This window comes from Mercenaria mercenaria, chromosome 19 (assembly GCF_021730395.1).
Source record: "Mercenaria mercenaria strain notata chromosome 19, MADL_Memer_1, whole genome shotgun sequence".
NCBI classification, from domain to species: domain Eukaryota; kingdom Metazoa; phylum Mollusca; class Bivalvia; order Venerida; family Veneridae; genus Mercenaria; species Mercenaria mercenaria.
In genome coordinates this window covers 43032738-43052300 of record NC_069379.1, presented here as the reverse complement: position 1 = coordinate 43052300, position 19563 = coordinate 43032738, and the positions used below count along the sequence as shown (strand labels likewise).

Below are 19563 nucleotides of genomic sequence, written 5' to 3'. Positions count from 1 at the left end.
TCACATTTGCTGACGGACAGACGGAGGGAATTCCTATAGTGTCCGGGTGTTCCACCAGTAGGGGTCTAAAAACAAGAACAGCTTTCCAATAAAAAGTCATGATCCAAGTGTAGATGTGTAAATTGCTAATACAAATAGATGCTAGCAGACAAATATATGGGTATCAAGGACAAAGCATGAAAAAAAGGAAACATTTGGCACCGCCTTGCAACGGTCAGTTTGAATTTTATCAATCCGTTTATAGTGCATCAAAACTTGTTCTTAATAATCACCATGCTCCAAAGCTACGGGTTAATAAAATTAAATGAATCCCCGGCCATATGTATTTCTACCACACGTTGAGATATTTCTCGTCACGATGTGTCTTAAGATTACTTTTAAACTTAGAAAAATAAGAATTACAACAGTAATATTTAGTAAAGTATTAACATAACTTAATATAACGTTTTTTTCTTCCTTTCTTTTTTAGGGGAAAGGGCTTATAACTCTTAATGAAATTTGTTCTTTAAAATCTTTTAATGTTGTTTCATTTTACTTTAATTTAGAATCTTTATAAAACTTACACATTTTTAAAGCTGTACACCTGAGATTAATGTCAGACTTTTCATAGTATGGTAAACGCTTTCATTACTTAGAATTGCAATAAAAAGTACATAAAGAGTTTCAGTGCATTTAAGGGACTCTTTAATCTATAACACACCATCTTAATTAAATACGAGGATTTTGCTTTTTCCGCGTTACCACCGGCATAAATATTTACCCCGAGTGGAAAATCGCGATGATTTTTCACATTGAATCACTGCTGAAGACTGTGATCAATCGCGATTATTTTGTAAGACCCCGCGAGCTATTATAGATAAAGTGTCCGCGGCGACTCGCGATGAAAAATCTCAGATGGTCGCGCTGAATTGCGATGGATCGCGGCGATCCACCACAATTCATCTCGAATCACCAGCACTTCGCCGCGATGCGCTGCCATAGGTCTTCGCAATACACCGCAATCGATTTATTGTTTTTGGTCAGTCACGGTGGAAGCTGTAAAATATATTACGGGGATGCAGAAAAACACGCGCATCCCCGCGGCTCATAAAAATGTCCGCACTAGAAAGAATCGCGGGGAAGTGCGGACTTTGAAAAATCCGTGAGCCAGGGACTGTAATTTTAAAGACTTTTTCATTTTCATATATCATGATAAACTATCGACAGTAGAAATCAAGATCTGTTCTGAACATATGTAGCTCGCGCTTATCAGGGTTTTTCTTCTGTAGTAGTGAAGGGACCGTTTATTGACCACTTCCCTTGAGAAGATTTCTTTCAAGTCATGGAGAGTTCATCTAAAATTGACTTTTTATCAGTATCTTTATTCCTCTTTATATACCGAGCCATTTAGTGAAAAAACTGAACTTAGATTTCAAATCCCCTTCCTAAATTCCAGTTTGTTTAGTTCTGCCCATTGTTTTCTCGTTTGGGGCAAACCCTTTATTTTATCTGGGGACCAAACGCCGCTCTTCATGGAATTACACGCCTCAACACGTGTATCATTGAAGGTTCCATGTTCATCGCCGTTTGAATACATCTGCGGATGTCTCTCAATTGCTTTTTGTACTTTTAGCATGTATAAATGTTGAGTTCTGCTCAACCCGGGGCTAGAGGGCGTGGAAGGTAGCATGCATTTCCACTACCGTCCATGAACAGGCTCAATCAAACCGAGCCTGCAACATTTTCGTCTTTGTTGTGTTGAGCGACCTGTGGAGTTTCCACTTTTTTATTTTATATATGGAATGGTCATCCTTATTTTCCGACATACGTCGCCTCGCCGAATATCGCCCCGCCGAAGGTCGCCCCGACAAACGTCGCATCGTCGAATATCGCAAGACAAACATCGCCCGATTCTTACCTGCCCCCTATCAGCAATCCGGATACTTTGGACTATTTGCAGTATTTTGTTTCCTATATGAATGCTTGGTTTTAATGCTTAACCCTAAATTTCTATAATGAACTTGGCCGTCTTTCAATTTCAACAGTGCCATTAACTATCAAAGGAGTGCTCCTCAAAATGGGTACTGACTGAATGGCGAACAGTGCCAGTTCTTGAAGTGAATATGACGCAAAATGGCATTTCGGCAATGTAATGTCAATAATGTCGTCTGAGGGTGACGCGAAATGCCATTTCTACAATGTTATGTCCTCTGCATTTGTCGCGAAATGGCATTTCAGCAATGTAATGTCTTCTGAAGGTGATGCGAAATCGCATTTCTGCAATGTTATGTCTAGTTTTTAGTTTATACATAATTTATTTTAGGTCGATTGTGAAGGAAGTTCTACAACTTATATTAATCACTCTCGACACCTCATTCCTGATGGTATCCATCGCCACGAGGGTATGAGAGAAGAAGCCAGTTTCCCTTTTAATGCTGAGCGCCAAGCAAGGGAGCTACTGGTACCATTTTTCACGCCTTTGGTATGACGCGGCCGGGGATCGAACCCACGACCTCCCGCACTCGAAGCGGACGCTCTACCACTAGGCTACCGAGGCGGTTAATGTTATGTCTACTGAAGGTGATTCGAAATGGCATTTCGGCAATGTAATGTCTTCTTGGGGTGACGCGTGTATCGCATTTGTTACTTTCAATCGGTTGAAATTTCAAACAATTCAAAGTTACATGTAAATATTGAAATCAATGATCCCGAAGGACCAGAAAATATAACAACACTGAGATGAAGTCGGGCCGACTTTTTACGGCCGCCACACAGCACTTAACACCCGCTGTTGTGAAGTAAGCATCATTCTGAATTAAATGATAGGTTAAAAATAATTACATTTCTTTCTGATAATTATTTCTTTCAGCAGTAAAAAAGAACGAAATAGCTCTTGATTAGTCCATAGCAAATACCTTCTTGAAAGTATGTCATTTACTTTATAAGATGGTTTTTCAGAGTTCTGATTAGTAGAGCGGCGTGGGGTATTTCCGGATACTTTACGTTTTCCTAGAAATATTTTGAAAAAATAATAGAATTTCACGCAGTCATGTATTCGAAAAGTAAAGGGAATTTCTTACAGGCCTTTGACTGTAGTATCTTGTATACTATATAAAGGAATGCAGTGTATAGACCGGAAACCATGCACCAGGTAAAACGTGGGTAAAGCCAGACAGTATGGGTAATATTCTTAAACATGATGCTGTAAGTGTCTTTAACAAATAGTTTAAGTATTCCATTTCGTAGCTTAACAGAAACATGATTATGACAATAATATTTGAGTGTAAGTATTTCATTGCATAACACAAACGATTATCTGTAACTTTTTAGAAGTCTAATATTAAAGCCCGTTCGACACAGAACGTCTTTCTGAGTAACGGTACAAAAAACGTCTGGCAAGTTTCGTAGTGATTTTTCGAAGTATTCATACCCTCGTGCTATAGTCACCATTAAGTCGGTTACATTGGTGCAAAATATCCCCAATATTCTATCTCTGCCTTTGTAAGTTACCCGTAAAAAGTTTCGAGGCAGTTATTGTTTTCATTTTTTACTCCGAAGTTTTCTGCAAGTTTTACTTTCAAAGTACTGATAAAAACCGGGGTATTTTTAATGCTGCAATCAGCTTCTTGGTGATAGGAACGGGGATTTAAATACATGGAAATATTATAAGAACAGGGGAAAAAAACCTCCAAAAGTATGTTAAATCATTGCCGTCATCTGATCACCTGGCGTGTGCATTATTTAACAGTAGATACATTCAAAAGGAAACCGTTAAATATCATAATTTGAATCATAAATTCAAACTCGATTTCTTTACATTTTCTGTGAAACAAACTGAATCAACGCTGACAACCAATTCACCTCTTCGATACCATCGCATCTGTAACACTGGTTTGGGTCAATCGGATTGTTATCATCGGGTAGTCTTGTACGGAGAAATCATCGTCAGAATACACGAACACGAAAGGCGTTTTTATTTACTATTTCATTACACATTTCATTTTGGACCAAATTTCCTTTCCCTCTTCTTTCTGTTTTTCTTTTCTTCAGAAGACGTTGTTCGCCATTTAGTTGTTTCGCTTTTAGTTAGCTGTATCTTTCTTTAAAGCACGCATGTAGATCTACTACATGTATATCTAGATTATATTGCATATTTAATGTGTGCATGTTAAACGATTTCTTAAAACCATTTAGATCATTTTTGTTTTGTTTGTTAGACTAAGTCAAGATAAGTAAAATAAGTCGGTTTTGAAAATAGGTCGGTCTCCAAAATAAGCCACCATTTCACTACATGCAAAAATGGACTCATAAATTAGCCGCACTCAAAAATAAGTCCTCCAGTTTTTAACAGTAGAAGTATCAACGACTTTGTTAGGACACCATATAAGATAGAAAGATAGAAAAAAACGTAAAAACTGTCCTTTTAAACGTTGGCCTTCAATTAGAATGAAATACATATACCTTTTATATGACAACGCGTCTTCACATAACGCATATTGTAAATCATCATCGATCAATTTCTAAAGAAAACAAGGACTACCGTCTTTGAACATATAGTCTATTAAATAGATATAGCCCCATGTAAATATTTCTTTATTTCTTAGCTTTAATTGTTTTTTTCAGAGTGCAGGTATATGTCTAGGAAATCCTCGGATTAAGCTATATTTTCAGTTCTTTGAAGAATTAAGGTTCGTGCAAATAACATTTTATAAAGGGAGTTGAATTAAAACAACCCTTTTATCACTATCTTTAATACATTTTTCACAAGTGTGTTGTCAAAAGACTAAATATTCTCACGAAAAATAATATAATATATGTGTATAAATCCTTCATTTGATTATTAAAATTGGAAGAATTTAATTCAGTGAAAGGTTAGCATGGTAATTTAAATAATGTGTTATTGATTGCTAGTCAGCGTAAATTGTGCATAACATATACACGTACGTATGGGATTTGTTATTACGTTACTTCAGGAATATAAATGAAAATATTTTACAAACTGCTGACCAGTAGATCACCCTCTTTCTCTAATGCCGTATACGATCTCCGAGTCGGTGCTGTTACGTTATGCGGAATATAAGACATGTCTTGGGATAACATATGCCTTGGTTTTCTTTCAAATAAAAAGTAGATTCTAACTTTCCAACTTATCATAAGGAACATTATCAAACTATAAATTAGTTATTTTATACTACTGTGCGGAATCCTAATGCAAGCAATATAGCATAAAAGAACATGTGATTAGAAGTTCTTTCACTATTTTAAAAAGACAATAAATAAGTCTAGATGAAATTGAGCGTATATCGTTGGTCAAAATGGCAAGTGCTTTTTACATTGATAGAAACGGCTATTAAATAAGTTTGCAAAAGACTAAGTTTGAGAGGTATTGCACATTTCGTTTCTTCTTATGACTAAACGCAGTCAAATTGTCTTCATTTTGTTTTTGCTTGTTGTGTTTAAGGTGACCGGTATTCATGGAATATTGCTTAACATTTTATTCCATTTTAGTAAAAATATACGGTATATCATTGGCACTAAGTGCTTCGCGGCATACTCGTTACATCCGTGGTCTTTGTGTTGATTACGGAAAGCATGTACTGTATAAATTTTCTTCCTTATGCTAATTTAATACATTTTCTTGCGATTTAAAACCTAAAACTTATATGAAACTTTTTAACTGACACATATCAGCACAAACCGATAACAAACGAACCGCACCATATTAGAATATTATTTGTAAAAGTCTTCTACGAAAGATAAAAACAAGGATAAATATCCAACAGAGAAAACCACGTTCCAAAAACGCAGTTTCCCAAAACGTAAATCCAGCACGCGGAAGCGCACACACCAATTCAGACACTCACAAAAGTAAACACAGAAGGGCAAAACCAACAAATAAAGGAACAAGGAACATAGTGGGGCACCGCCTTGGTGCAGTCAGTGGCAAAAACCTCCATTGGGAGCTTAAACCGATTTATGGTGCACTTAACCTCACTCTTACTACCCCTCCCCTCTCCGCACGTTCTAAAAGTCACAGGACAGCGTAAATAAAAGTTATCCCCGCCAGATGAAACCCTAACATTCGATAAGGTAACAGACTGTATTTAATATAAAACACAAAATTGCTATTGTATATTTATATCAATGCAATCCTTAAGAACCTAAAACGCATGTACCATGTTATGAGACTAATTATGTCAAATACAAATTAACTTAAATGATTAGATCATTTACTTTAACCTTTTGATCCCGATACCGCATGATCACACGGTATTATATATTATCGCTATAACAACGACTTCGCGCTGAAGTTAATTACTCTTCAAAGTTAGTGAAAATATTTTACAAAAAAAATCTCAAGTTATTATTAATGTTTCATATCAATGGTTTGATAAAAAATGTTGCGTGTTTGACACTTTTGTACAATTTATATAGAAATGGGGCAAAATGAAGAAAAATCGAGAAGTGGGTCAGTCGAAATTAAATATAAAATTGACCTTAGAAGTAGCACTTCATCAATCAAATGTTGAACATTGATAGTCTTTTCGCACCTTTCTATTATTGTTGTTATTAAATAAAATGTGTTCAAGCCTTTTTTATTTCTATATAAGAAATCTGAGCATTATCGATCATTGGATGGAGGAATATTCTTCGGAAAGAAAGTATTACCATAACTTATGATATTCGACTGGAGTAGTTTATAGGATATACATATATTACGTTCCGCGACTACATTTAGCGTATTGATTAGATGTCACACGTGTAATTATGATTGCAAAATGTTATAAAACATCATTTTTTATTTTTAAGTAAAAATATTTGCTGCGAAGACAAACAAACTGATTAAAATGCCGAGCTGACAACAGAAGGAATGGCGACGGTAAAGTACATAATTTGATACGTTAGTAATATAAGATATATATTGAATATTAGGTCATTAGTAATCTTAATGCTAGGAGCCCAGTGAGTAAAGTACTAGTACAGTGTTTTCACGCCTTTGGCATGACGCAGCCAGGAAGCGAACCCACGACGACCTCCCGCCCTCAAAATGGGCGCTCTACCACTTGGCTACTGAGGCGGTTTCAAATAGATACCAACTTAGTTAAAAAAAGTAATTGGAATCAAAAGTTACGTATTTGTTGAATTTTGATATTTTGCAAGGACGCACTTTTGCAGTTTTCTTTATGAATAAGTTTGATTTTAGATGGGCAATAGATACTTCTAAGAGCTTTTAATAAAATAAATATTTTTTATAGAAGGAGGAGAATATTACACGAGGTCATGATCTGTATATGAGACATATTTCACTTTTGGGTAAAGCTGTACCATTAGCTTTAAAGGCTGTGATTACAAAGATAGAAGCAAAACACGGGAAGTCACTTGATGCTATTCTAACAGAAAAGAAAAATACTATCAAAACTTTTCACTATGACTTGTTTCAAGCATTGTTTAAGGAAGATGAAGAAAGTGTTAATACGCAAATAGAATCATGGGGGTTATTTACTATGTGCGGTGTGATCTTCATTTTATCTGAAAGTTCTAAACTTAACTGCGTCAGTTGCATTTTTGACCAAATAAGAAATGTTGAAAAGTACACTCATTCCGCGTCTCTGGAATACAATACATATAAGCAGCAGAAATGGGAGTCGCTACGCGAATCTTTGATTGAACTTGTTAAAGGAAGTGAAGCCGAAAATGAATGTAAACGATTGATTCATTCTTACGAAGCATCGTTGAGTGGAAACAAAGGATGCAAGGTAGAATCCAATGGTACGTAACTATTCTCACTCGTGTTAATATATTTTCATGTATCAGCAAAATAGCCCACTGTGATGTAAATGGTAATAGATAAATGTACGTATGTAATACATGAAAAACTAACGCAACTTATATATTGATAAAACTGGTTCGAGCTTCAATCAGGGCGTTGAATTCTTCATGTGAGGAAGCCATCCAGCTGCCTTACGGAATCCAGTTGCCCGCTCGTAATGAAATAATGCACGGAGGGGAACCTCGGGTCTTCCTCCACAATTAAAGCTGGAAAGTCGCCATATGACCTATTATATGTAGGTGGTACGTAACTATTCTCACTCGTGTTAATATATTTTCATGTATCAGCAAAATAGCCCACTGTGATGTAAACGGTAATAGATAAATGTACGTATGTAATACATGAAAAACTAACGCAACTTATATATTGATAAAACTGGTTCGAGCTTCAATCAGGGCGTTGAATTCTTCATGTGAGGAAGCCATCCAGCTGCCTTACGGAATCCAGTTGCCCGCTCGTAATGAAATAATGCACGGAGGGGAACCTGGGGTCTTCCTCCACAATTAAAGCTGGAAAGTCGCCATATGACCTATTATATGTAGGTGCGACGTTAAATAAAAATAATAATGATAAAAACAAACCTGTTAACTTTCAAGATTATCTAGAGAAGCCACTATTCTGGAATTACAATTCAATATTTTAAATCATTACTAATAAGAGATAAATATACAATATCGGCATGCCGGTGTTCTGCCTGGGACCAGAAGTGTACCAGCATTTTTTTAATTGGCACGTATTTGAAAAACCATATAATTTTAACATACTGTTCATAAGGTATTTGATAATTGTGAATAACGTATATCACCGGAGTTCAAACACAAACGAAACATTCATCAGAAAACTTCGTTCTATTTTTGCTGTCCCTGGAAAGGCAGTTTAGCTTCATGGCGTTATATTCCTATGTATACATTCTATGATCAACTTTAGACTGACGTTGCAACATGTCTCTTATGAAACAGAAGTAAGAAGCAAATTCTGTTACAATTTAGATATCATCGTACCTAAAGGCATTAAAGTCATCACTTATTTCAACAGTCTTGTTTAAAATGTATCAAAAGTCGTTGCATGTACTTTGTAAAATGATGATTTCCCCGCCACGTAATGTATTTGTATTGCATAGACCAAGTAAATAGATGGTGATCGCATTCAAACTATCTGTAAACTTCTATTATACGTTAATTATTGATATTGTTTTGTTGATATAATTATCTAATTCGGTACATATATTAAACTAGCTATTTGTTCATACTATATAACAGATACAGCAGAAACAACAGAGTTTATTCAGCAACTTTCCCACATTGTTGTGCATGAAGATGAATCAGTTGTTCTTTCTTGTGAGCTTAACACAAATGGGTGTCAAGCTGAGTGGCGTAAAAATGATAAACCTCTCATTGAAACGGAAACTATCAGGGTTTATGCAGATAAAGGTTATCACTGGTTGATGTTTGCAAGAGCAAAACTTGAAGATACTGGAAAATACTCATGTATCTACAAAACATTGTCGACGTCAGCTTTCGTTAAAGTCTCAAGTAAATAAGATTACATAATACATTTTGAAAATTTGAAACCGGCAGAAACTCCAAAAGTACGGAAAATAAATTATAACCTATATATACATACTATGGTCAACTGAAGACTGTCTTTCCATTTTAAAATAGAAGTGTGAAGTAAATGACCTTATTTTCATCTTTATATATTACCGTAAATGCCCTAACAAGCCGTTAAAATATGCCTTGTAGTTGAAATTACTGACTAGAAAATCCCTAAACCAACAGTTGTTCAGACTTCTTTTTATCAACCACTTAAAATATCATTTAATATAAAAATGAAGGTTATGAAGGCCCTGTATCGGTCACCTGACTTAGTATCTATATTGCTGTGATAATAAAGTGGTTTAACCTCGTCATGTTAAACTAGTCTGCAAATCGAAAATCTGATCCGCTTCTCAAATTTAATGTTGAGATATAGGCTTTAATTAGCATGATTTGCTAAGATAGAAATACATACTGCTATAAAATTTTGCTGCTCGAAATGACAGAATATAACGAATTATATACTTATTTTTAAACAGAACACGATTTAATTGTGGTCAAAGCTCTACATGTAAATGTTGACGGACAGGTTAAAGAAAATATGGATATATCTCTTGTATGCACTGTTAACGCACACACAAAGAACCCAAAATGGTTCCATAACAACAAGGAAATCACACAATCGCCTCGAGTAGATGCCGATTCACAAGGTCTGGAGCATAAACTTACCATTCGGAATGTGCAGTTTGACGATGACGGACTGTACGTAATAGCATTTGATAGAGTTACGTCATGTACAACAATAACAGTAAAGGGTAAGATATTCTCTAGTGATATACCCACTTTATTTAAACATTTTACTTAAATGTGATATTACAACACGTCACAAGTGAAAAATTTGGTTAAAGATTGAACGAAATTGCCATGAGAAATTTGTATATAAGAAAAAATAACAACTTATAACTACTTTTTAGACACTATTTTAAAATCGTAAAATTCAACCGTATATAGTAAAATTATATTAATACTGAAATGCTTACAAGGTTTTGTGTTTTACATTTACATGTCTTCTGTTGCCTTTACGTATGTAAGAGTTTCACGTGTCGGGGATTACTTTTATTTATACTGTCTTGAGACTTTCGAACATGGTGGGGGCTAGAGTGAGGTTAGGTGCATCTTAAAATAGAGAAAAGTGAAAAACCGGTTTAAACTCCTTAGTGGTGGTTTTGCCACTGACCTTTTCAAGGCGGTGCCCCACTGTGTCCCTGTATTTGATTGTTTTGTCCTTGGAAAGGCTGCGTTTTCGGAACATGGCTTTCCCTGTCGGATATTATTCCTTGTCTTTAGACCTAAAATGAAAGTAAATGTCATGGTGTCCTATATTGCTTATGTTGCTAACAAAAGTGTTCTATACAAATTTAAATTCACAGGCGAAGCTGACCTGTCAGTAAAACTTCAACTATCAGAAAGACTTTACACCAACTGGGTAAGAGGTGTTCTTGGTCTTAAATACCTAAAACTTGGTATAGAAGGTGTAGCAAAGAAAGAAGTGAAACTTCGCCATACTGAGATATTGAAGAATCTGCCTCATTTAAAACAACCATGTACACAATGTAGTACAGACAGTCTTTATCCCTTGCACAATAAGAAACAATGTTACAGAACACAAAACAAGAATAAGTGTCTATGTTCAGATAACCAACATAATAGGCAGCCGTGTCCTAATAAGGGATACTGCAGTCTGTTTTATGACCAAATAGTTTCCGATCATCGATTCGAGCATCCTGAACTGGAGAACACACAACTTGATCGATGGAGCTCCGATCCATGGAGTGTCGCAACTTGCTATATAAATACCAAAGGCTACAAAGAGAAGAGGTCTTCTAAAGAAATAGACTGCGCAGGACTGCTGAGTTTGTTCATAAATAACAGAAGATATCTAACAGATGTCAATTATGGTGTTTTTGATATGGTAATATCTATTACTTTAATTTTGTAAAGATTAAGTTACTTTTAAAATGAGGCATCGCATTTGCACATTCGTAAAAGTTTTTCTTACTGCTGCAGGAAAACATATAAAATTGTGGATCATAAGACATTCCGTAAGTAACACAAACAATGTATAATATGTGTATCAAATGCGTTATTGTTTGCTTTTACGTAATTTAACCTACAAATATAACTTTTACACAGTCAAGCTTTTATTTGTGTTCATGCGGTATCAAATTTCATCCGACAAAATACATATTTATACACCTTATTCTATAGATATAGATAAATATTCTTTTTAGGCGAGAACCACTCGCAATGAGATACTGCACAATGCGAATTATGAACTGTCAGACGACCAACTTCATAAATATTTCGGTAACTTCAAAGATGTACTGGAAGTCAAGAACAATGCTAATAAGATGGTATTTGCAAAGGATGAAAGCGTAAAAGAAGCATTGAAAAATATTGACAAGGTGTTGTTTAATATATTACCATTTACGCCTTTTTCGTCGTTCTTACTTTAGTTACCCTTTGCCATATTATAAACTAAATTAATGTATTCTCTCACGTAGAAATATTATTGTTTTGTTGAGGTTAATGATGATATGAGGGTTTTAGCAAAATCAACATAAGAGTATTATGCCCTCTGAAAGCATTCACATTGATGCCTGTTAGCTACTCCTGTTTTTTTTTTATTTTATAATTATAATTTATTTCATCATCAGATACACATTATCATTTGAACATTTATAATTTAAGGCATTCAATCGAACCTGTATTCTATAATTATTATAACTCTGATTAGAAAGGTTTGTGACAATACAGTTTTATTTGCTATCTTCATTATCAATATTATTTGTCCTAATGTCAGATAAAGTAATATGTACATGATGTATTTTCTTTGATAGTTAAAACAGCATCAAATTGTTATTGCTACATCAAAAGAAATCCAGAACTTAAAAGGCCATGCAATGAAGGAAGCTGCTGATGCGTTTAAAGAAGCTCAGAAACAAGTACTCATGTTTTTTACTTTTTCGTTTTTTTTCCTAAAATATACATGTGCACGGTGAATTTGATCTGATAATTTCAAACATGTTAATTGTTAATTGTATTCGTTAAAAAAACTGGACCTCTTTTTATATTGCTGTGTCCTGATTTAGTAGTGACTAATTCATTTTGACCTGTAATGTTTCAAATTGGTTTATTTCGATTTAGCATCCAGCTCATCATAAGGTATAAACAAGGCTGATTTCAATAATAAGTGTCCGCAGATTCTGAAAGTTCAATTTTTAATTTTAGTTAGAATGGTGACTAAAAATCCGAGAAAGTCACATACATAAAAGAGCTAATTCGAGAAAGTCACATACATATAAGATTTTTTTGTCACAATGCTGCTTCAAAATGCAACAGATAAGTGTGTAGTGCATAACTTATCATATTATATGTCTCAAAGTGAAACAGACATGTTTTATGTGAAGTTTTGCAAAAACATTTTCGAGGAAAATAATGTTGCTTGGAACGACAGTCTGGCCACCGCATCTCCACTTTTTCCTTCAATCTTATAGCAGTTCGACTGCGTCCTTAGAATGGGCTAACATTGGCCAAAGATTCCCCAATAATGATATAAGTTATATAATACAAAGATTACTTCATTTAATGGCAGTTGTACACATCATTAAACGTTAGATTTGATGAAGAGTATTTTATTCCTTCTTTATTCAATGTAAAAATCCTCGGTTATAGGGAACTCGGTTATAAGGAACACTTTTTCCTCTCCCAAATTACGAAATTCAATGGAAAACACCTCGGTTAAAGCGAACAGACAAAACGAATAAAATTATTAAAAACCGGAAAAAAACAACAGGAGAATCGCTGATGCCGTCAGAGTAACGTCGGCACTTTCACGCACATAAACACAAATTATTTCATTACTATGATATATAGTTTGTTAATTACTATAACAAATACGGATACGACAAAATGAAAAAATATAATAGGGAATCGATCTTACCGATTTTCGTCGCGAAGCGAAAATCGGGATCGAATCCCACTACGGTAACATACGAGGGTATCCAAACAACACAAACTATCCAAATAAAAAAATATGGAGTTCCGGTTTAGACCATGGGCGTGCGACGACCCCGATGAAATTTGGGATATCACGGTCTTCGTTAATGCTAATAAGCGTCCGTCAGATCAGTAGGCGAAACGCAATATCCGCACAATAAGATGTCTGCGACCCGAAAGAATATTCAAAGTAAGCTGTTAATTTTGTTGCGTCAGAAGCTAATCAGCCGGTAACGTGACCTCACTGATATAATTTGTGATACAAAAATGCTTTATTCAATACTGAGTAGCATTTTTAAACGGCGACATTTTGAACATTTTTATATTTAGAGTGAGAGTGGATACACGTTACACTGGCGCCGACATTTTGAAAATTTGAGGAAATAAAAACATTCTCCAACGAGTTGAATGAGAGAATAGATTCACCTTTGTGTCGCTTTTCAGATCGTATTTTAATTCCTTTCCGGTACTTTAGTTTCTTTGAACTTCTCTGTTACTAAGCCTAAATTGAATTTTTAAAATTAAGAAATCCGTGATTTTACTTGCAGGCATGACTGATTAATGGAATTATTTTACTTTTATATAGAATATAGACGGCACTCCAGTACAGCATGTGCATGGTTGGACCTGTTGACATTTTTAGAAACGTGAGTAACTAACTTTCCATTGTATAATAATAATGTAAACAAACACCCCACCCATAAAAAGCATAGAAATTCCTTATTTTTTTTACATTTTTATTTTTTTCATCAATTGGAAATGGGCCTTTTAGATTATTATTTTTTAAGGCTCACTGTATGTATACACAGTAATTAAGTTGAGCTTATGATTGTGCGGGGCCTCCGTGGCCAAGTGGTTAGAGTCGTTGACTTCAAACCATTTGCCCCTCATCGATGTGGGTTCGAAATCTCATTTGGGGTGTAGAATTCTTCACGTGAGGAAGCTATCCAGCTGGCTTAAGGAAGGTCGGTGGTTCTACCCAGGTGCCCACTCGTGATGAAATTGTGCACGGAGAGGCACCTGGGGTCTTCCTCCACCATTAAAGCTGGAAAGTCGCCATTTGACCAAAAATTGTGTCGGTGCGACGTTAAACCCAACAAAATAAATAAATATGATTCTGCCGATAAGCTGTGCTTGGCCTAAATATAGGGAATCGGATCGGCTTATAGAAAAAAATATAGATTTTAAACAGACTGGTAACAACTAACATTGCCCGATCGGGCTTTCGACATAAAAACTAACATTTTTTGAAAAATAGTAAAGATATTTCTTTCAAACTTGGTTCATCTGTTCATATGACACAAATTAAAATAAAAATAACTTGGTTGCCTTCAGTTTTGGTAGAATTATTTCCCCTTTTCAGATTTTTATGACGCATAATTTTAGAAGTCCAAAAAAAATATGTGTTAATGCATTACATTATGCTATTGGCGTTTGTTTCGTATATTCCACACTCATTTGACACCGTGCAAATTGTCAACAGTCGGGACTGCGTTGATAAGCGCAACTTGGCGCAGACATGCAATTCGGCTCGATCTTTCTTTGGAATATATGTAATACTGTTTACATGTCATACTGATACAACCACATTTTAAAATAAATTCGTATTGATACGTCCACATTTTAAAATAAAGTCATATCTGATCCCTAACAAGTTCGTAATTACAAAAATACAGCCCTTATCTGGAGTTCTGAAGCATGCTCGATTAGTTGGTCAGAATTTTGAAGGAATTGAATTCATACTGTTCCATAAATGCAAGAGTTTAAGAGTTAGTCAGAACCATAATCATGCAGAAGATGTAATTACTTTCACAAATCATAGGGCTCAAATTTTGGGCTCGCTAAATGCAAGTCAATTTCATGGAATGCAAGTTAAGGTATTAGGCCCATAATAGAGTACCTTCTTTTTGAAGAGTATTCAATTCTTACCATTAACCTACCTTGACTGCAATTTTCAGGGGGGCGTAGGTTCAAACCCCACAGGGACCAACATTTTTTTCCATTTTTTTCGGGTAAGTTTTCACTTCTTTCAAGACTTGTTAATGATTTATTGCATAAAATGGGAAAAATCATTTGATAAGAGATTTCTTGCTGTTCAAAGTGAATTTACCTCTGCAACAGAAGGGGTAGAGTTAGACATCTTTAAAAATACTGAGTTACATACGGTCAAAGTTCTTTACTTTGCCTTCAATCTTTAGATTACATATTGTGGAAGAAATATAGGTAGGTTTTACTTCTGCTCCAAGGTTATTTTTTGAATGAAGCGAGCAAAATTCAAAACACTCACAGCATTCGCCTAAAATTTTTCAATGTTTTAGTTAGAGTGCTGTCACATTAAAACCCTTTACTTGAGGCACCCTAAAAAAGATGATATTGACAGTTTATATTTAAGTTTTAATATATGTTTACCCAATAGTTTGATGTTTCTTTCATAAAAATAATGGGAAAAATGAATTCTCTGTAAACGTTTTAGATAAAGACCATCACTTTGAAATTTGTCCCCACTTGAGCTTGAGGAAATACCATTAATTATACAAAATTTATAAAAAACGACACGGTAAACGTTTTTAAAAAATTGCAACACAATGTAAAGCACGGTCAACTGTAAGAATATACCAAGCAAATGCCATTTCTTAAACATTACTATTAGGGGCCTAATACCTTAAGATAAACATTTCACACAATTTAATTTGCAAATACAAATAATAGTCAAAATTGTTGCAGTTTTTGTTAATGTTTGTAGATTCACTTTCATTTGAGGATAACAGAAAACACAACATCTTTTTAGGTTAGCCATTTTTTGTTGAATGGATTACTGATTATAAAGAAATGTAGAGGTCTATAATTAAATCTAAAACGCAGGCTATCTTACTAATTCGTACATGTATACAGTTGAATCGCTATTTATAATATTAGGTACGAAAATTTGCCTTGCCGTAGTACGTTTCAGCCAGTAGTTAAGTTACCCCATCAATGATGCATTCCGAATTACTTTGGAGGTCATTTTGAGTTATAACGCACAAAATTGTACGCCAAGGAAAACCGTGCAAACAATATTGATGTTATAGCATGATTTTTTAGGATATTCTAACATTCTTAATTGAAAGTCTAAATTTGCAAGTAGATTTCAGATTAAGCAACAAGAAAAAAAAGCTACATGCTAAAATTTGCAGTGCCTTGGTCAAAAAAGTTAAATTTAAGCTCTGCAAATGCAAACTGAAGCCGCTCACATTAACTTTTTGGTCCGATGCATTCAGTTCTTGTTCTCCTAGGAATCCCCAGTCGAGCATGTCCCAAACAATATGATGAAGTATTTTGAGGGTATGAGCTAGACCAGTTGTTTTATGTTTCAAAATTCAGCTTTAAGTTCAGGCATGTGAAATTGGTGTCAGGCTTGGAAAATTTTCTATCTGGTTGCCAGCATGGGTTAGTTGAAATCTGAATTTTGTACACTGCACACATACTCAAATACGTTTAAAGTTATACGTTTATGAATCATGACCGTCAGATACCAATAAACAATTGTAGCATTTTGTTGGCTCCTGTGTTCATACTAAACTGAGGAAGGCAGAACAGATTCTTCTAGCTGCTTTACCAGTCTGTTTTTGCCTTTTAATGATGCCGGGCAAAGTGAAGGTCATAGACCACCAAGTCAAAAAGGTACCTGGAATTCACTGGGTTAAAATAATGTTTGACTGTTCTGGCTGGTCAGTCGTGTAAACAAACCTACTCATACAGTGACTTTTCTTTTTTCGAAACTGAAATTTTTAACCGCATTTTCTTCGTTTCATTTTGCTACTGTTTTATTTTTATTAAAAATAGTTTTATTGAACAAATTTCTCCCGCCATGCCAATAATATAATTGGGGTCATCTTATTGGCATGAAAATTGAAAAACTGTGAAAAGGATGTTAGCTGTTAGACCTTTGAAATTTCAAAACAGCTGATTGTCCATGTTTTCTTAATTTGCTTGCTTTTCACTATTTTCAGGCACCTTGGTCTATTATACAGAGTATTGTTGTACTGCTCCAAAGTGCTTGTTGACAGACTGAAACCACTTGCTTGCAGCTCATAAGGTATTTCTATCTTTCTGTTTCTTTATTATATAGTTGCAGCTGTGGGAAGCAGTTTCAATCATTCTAAAAGCATGATATACTGTATACAAATTAGTATTTGTGAGAATAGATTTTTGCGATTGAGTCAATGCATAGAATCAAATACCAAGGAACATTAGGCATAAAAAAAAATATCTGTTTCCTGTATCCTGACCTACCATAAATCTTTGGCCCGACCCTAAATGGACGGTCCGTCCGCCTTCGTCTTTGTGAACATTTTTTTCAACTTTTTGACAAAAAATTGCAAAACTGCACTGTTTATGCTTTAAACATGGACAGTGATGTTATAAATCAACTTACTGATGCTCAAGAGGCATAACCCCCCTATTTGTATTCATTTTTTGACACAAAAATAATTTCCAAAAAGTCTCCCTAAAAATAATTTTAAAAAATCCAAAGAAAAAAAACCTACCCTAATTATTTTTAGCATGTTACCGGAAACAAAATTTTTTTTAGACCTTAGTAAAGACTCCATATCATTTTCTTGATGATAAAGCATTTCTGGACAAAACCATAAAATTTAATACATGTATGCAAATTTAAACAATTATTAGCTCGATCACCTGTCGCAGGGTGACAACATGAGTTGATGTCCGTCATGTGCCAACAATTTGTAAAAAAATCTTCTTCAGAACCACTAAGCAGATTTACACCAAACTTCACAGAATGATCATGGGGTGGTCCTCTTTCAAAATTACCCAAAGAATTTAATTCCATATAGAATTCACCGAAAAGAAAAACTTTGAAAATGATTTCTTGTCAGAAATTGTTAGCCGGCAGGTTTTTTCATCCTTATATGACAGAGGTCTATATTCGGCCACTTCCCAATCCAAAAATATTGCATTTTTTCCCAACATCCCAAAATGCAAGGTAACATTTCCCAAAAATCACATCAACAAATGGTTTAATTTTATTTACATTTTAGTGTTTTCCGGAGGAAGCGGTTCTCAGATATTGATATTTTAGCTCGCCTGTCACAAAGTGACAAGGTGAGCTTTTGTCATAGCGCGGCGTCCGTCGTCCGTCCGTGCGTCGGTAAACTTTTGCTTGTGACCACTCGATAGGTAACATTTTTCATGGGATCTTTATGAAAGCTGGTTGAGGTCTCTTTATCAATTTACAATATTTGATTTCTGTTTTACAGGTTCACTTTTTGAGTGCAGGCAGCTACAAAATGGAAGGTCAACAAATCCAGTATACTTGAAAAGAAAGAAAGAAACACCAGAAAATATAAAAAGACAGAAGAACAAGGGAACTTTAATAAAAAAAACTTTTAAGGATAGGAATTCAGGATTTATTTAGAAACTAAAATTATTTTGAGAACAGCAGTGTTTGACTAAGCTCTGTTACTTAACGAGATAATGTATTATCACATTGGTTTTGTTATTGTCGAGCCCGCTTGCGGAAGCGAAGACATAGTTGTCAAAATGTCTATTCGGTGTATGTGCGTGCGTCCGTCCGTCCGGATTTGTTTGTCCGGACCATAATTTGGACATGCATGGAGCAATCTTGTTTATATATGGTATAAATGTTAACCTCAGTAAGACGGAGTGTCATGCGCAAGCCCCAGGTTCATATCTCAAAGGTCAAGATCACACTTTCAGGTCAAATGTCAAATTCAAAAATGACTTTGTCCGGAGCATTTCTTCTTCATGTATGGAGGGATTTTGATGTAACTTGGCACAATTGTTCACCATCATGAGATGGAGTGTCATGCGCAAGAACCAGGTCTCTAGGTCTAAGGTCAAGGTCACACTTAGAGGTCAAAGGATACAAGAATGACAACTTTGTCTGGAGCATTTCTTCTTCATGCATGGAGGGACTTTGATGTAACTTGGCACAAATGTTCATTACCATGAGACGGAGTGTCATGATTAAGATCCTAGAATTACTTCCCTTTGTTGTTACTACAAATAGCTTACATTTGTAACTTTTTTATTACTGGTCGTAGGGAAAGATCAAGACCACTTTTCTGTAGTACAACATGCATGTTACATCCAATTTTCAGGTGTATTTTGACCTATCTCTGCTGGTGCGGATTTTTA

The 19563-nt window shown here is 35.1% G+C and overlaps 1 protein-coding gene across 2 annotated transcripts; it reads left to right on the top strand.

Annotated features, from left to right (window-relative positions):
• Positions 1–19563, top strand: LOC128551144 (uncharacterized). 2 transcript variants are annotated; one of them, XM_053531613.1, is made up of 11 exons: positions 1–213; positions 6790–6859; positions 7236–7749; positions 9070–9342; positions 9885–10160; positions 10776–11317; positions 11637–11810; positions 12246–12350; positions 13991–14051; positions 17394–17479; positions 18663–19563. In XM_053531613.1, the coding sequence occupies exons 2-9, from the start codon at positions 6851–6853 to the stop codon at positions 14036–14038; spliced, it is 1941 nt and encodes a 646-aa protein (XP_053387588.1). In that variant the 5' UTR covers positions 1–213; positions 6790–6850; the 3' UTR covers positions 14039–14051; positions 17394–17479; positions 18663–19563. The 2 variants fall into 2 exon arrangements, with proteins under 2 accessions (XP_053387588.1, XP_053387587.1); XM_053531612.1 differs by lacking the exons at positions 13991–14051; positions 17394–17479; positions 18663–19563 and having other exon boundaries at positions 12246–12593.

Excerpts from the sequence above, each read along its gene's own strand:
- LOC128551144 (XM_053531612.1), top strand. Across the intron at positions 7,750-9,069 it reads ATGCAAGGTAGAATCCAATG|ATACAGCAGAAACAACAGAG; the intron begins GTACGTAACTAT and ends ACTATATAACAG. Across the intron at positions 9,343-9,884 it reads AGCTTTCGTTAAAGTCTCAA|AACACGATTTAATTGTGGTC; the intron begins GTAAATAAGATT and ends ATTTTTAAACAG.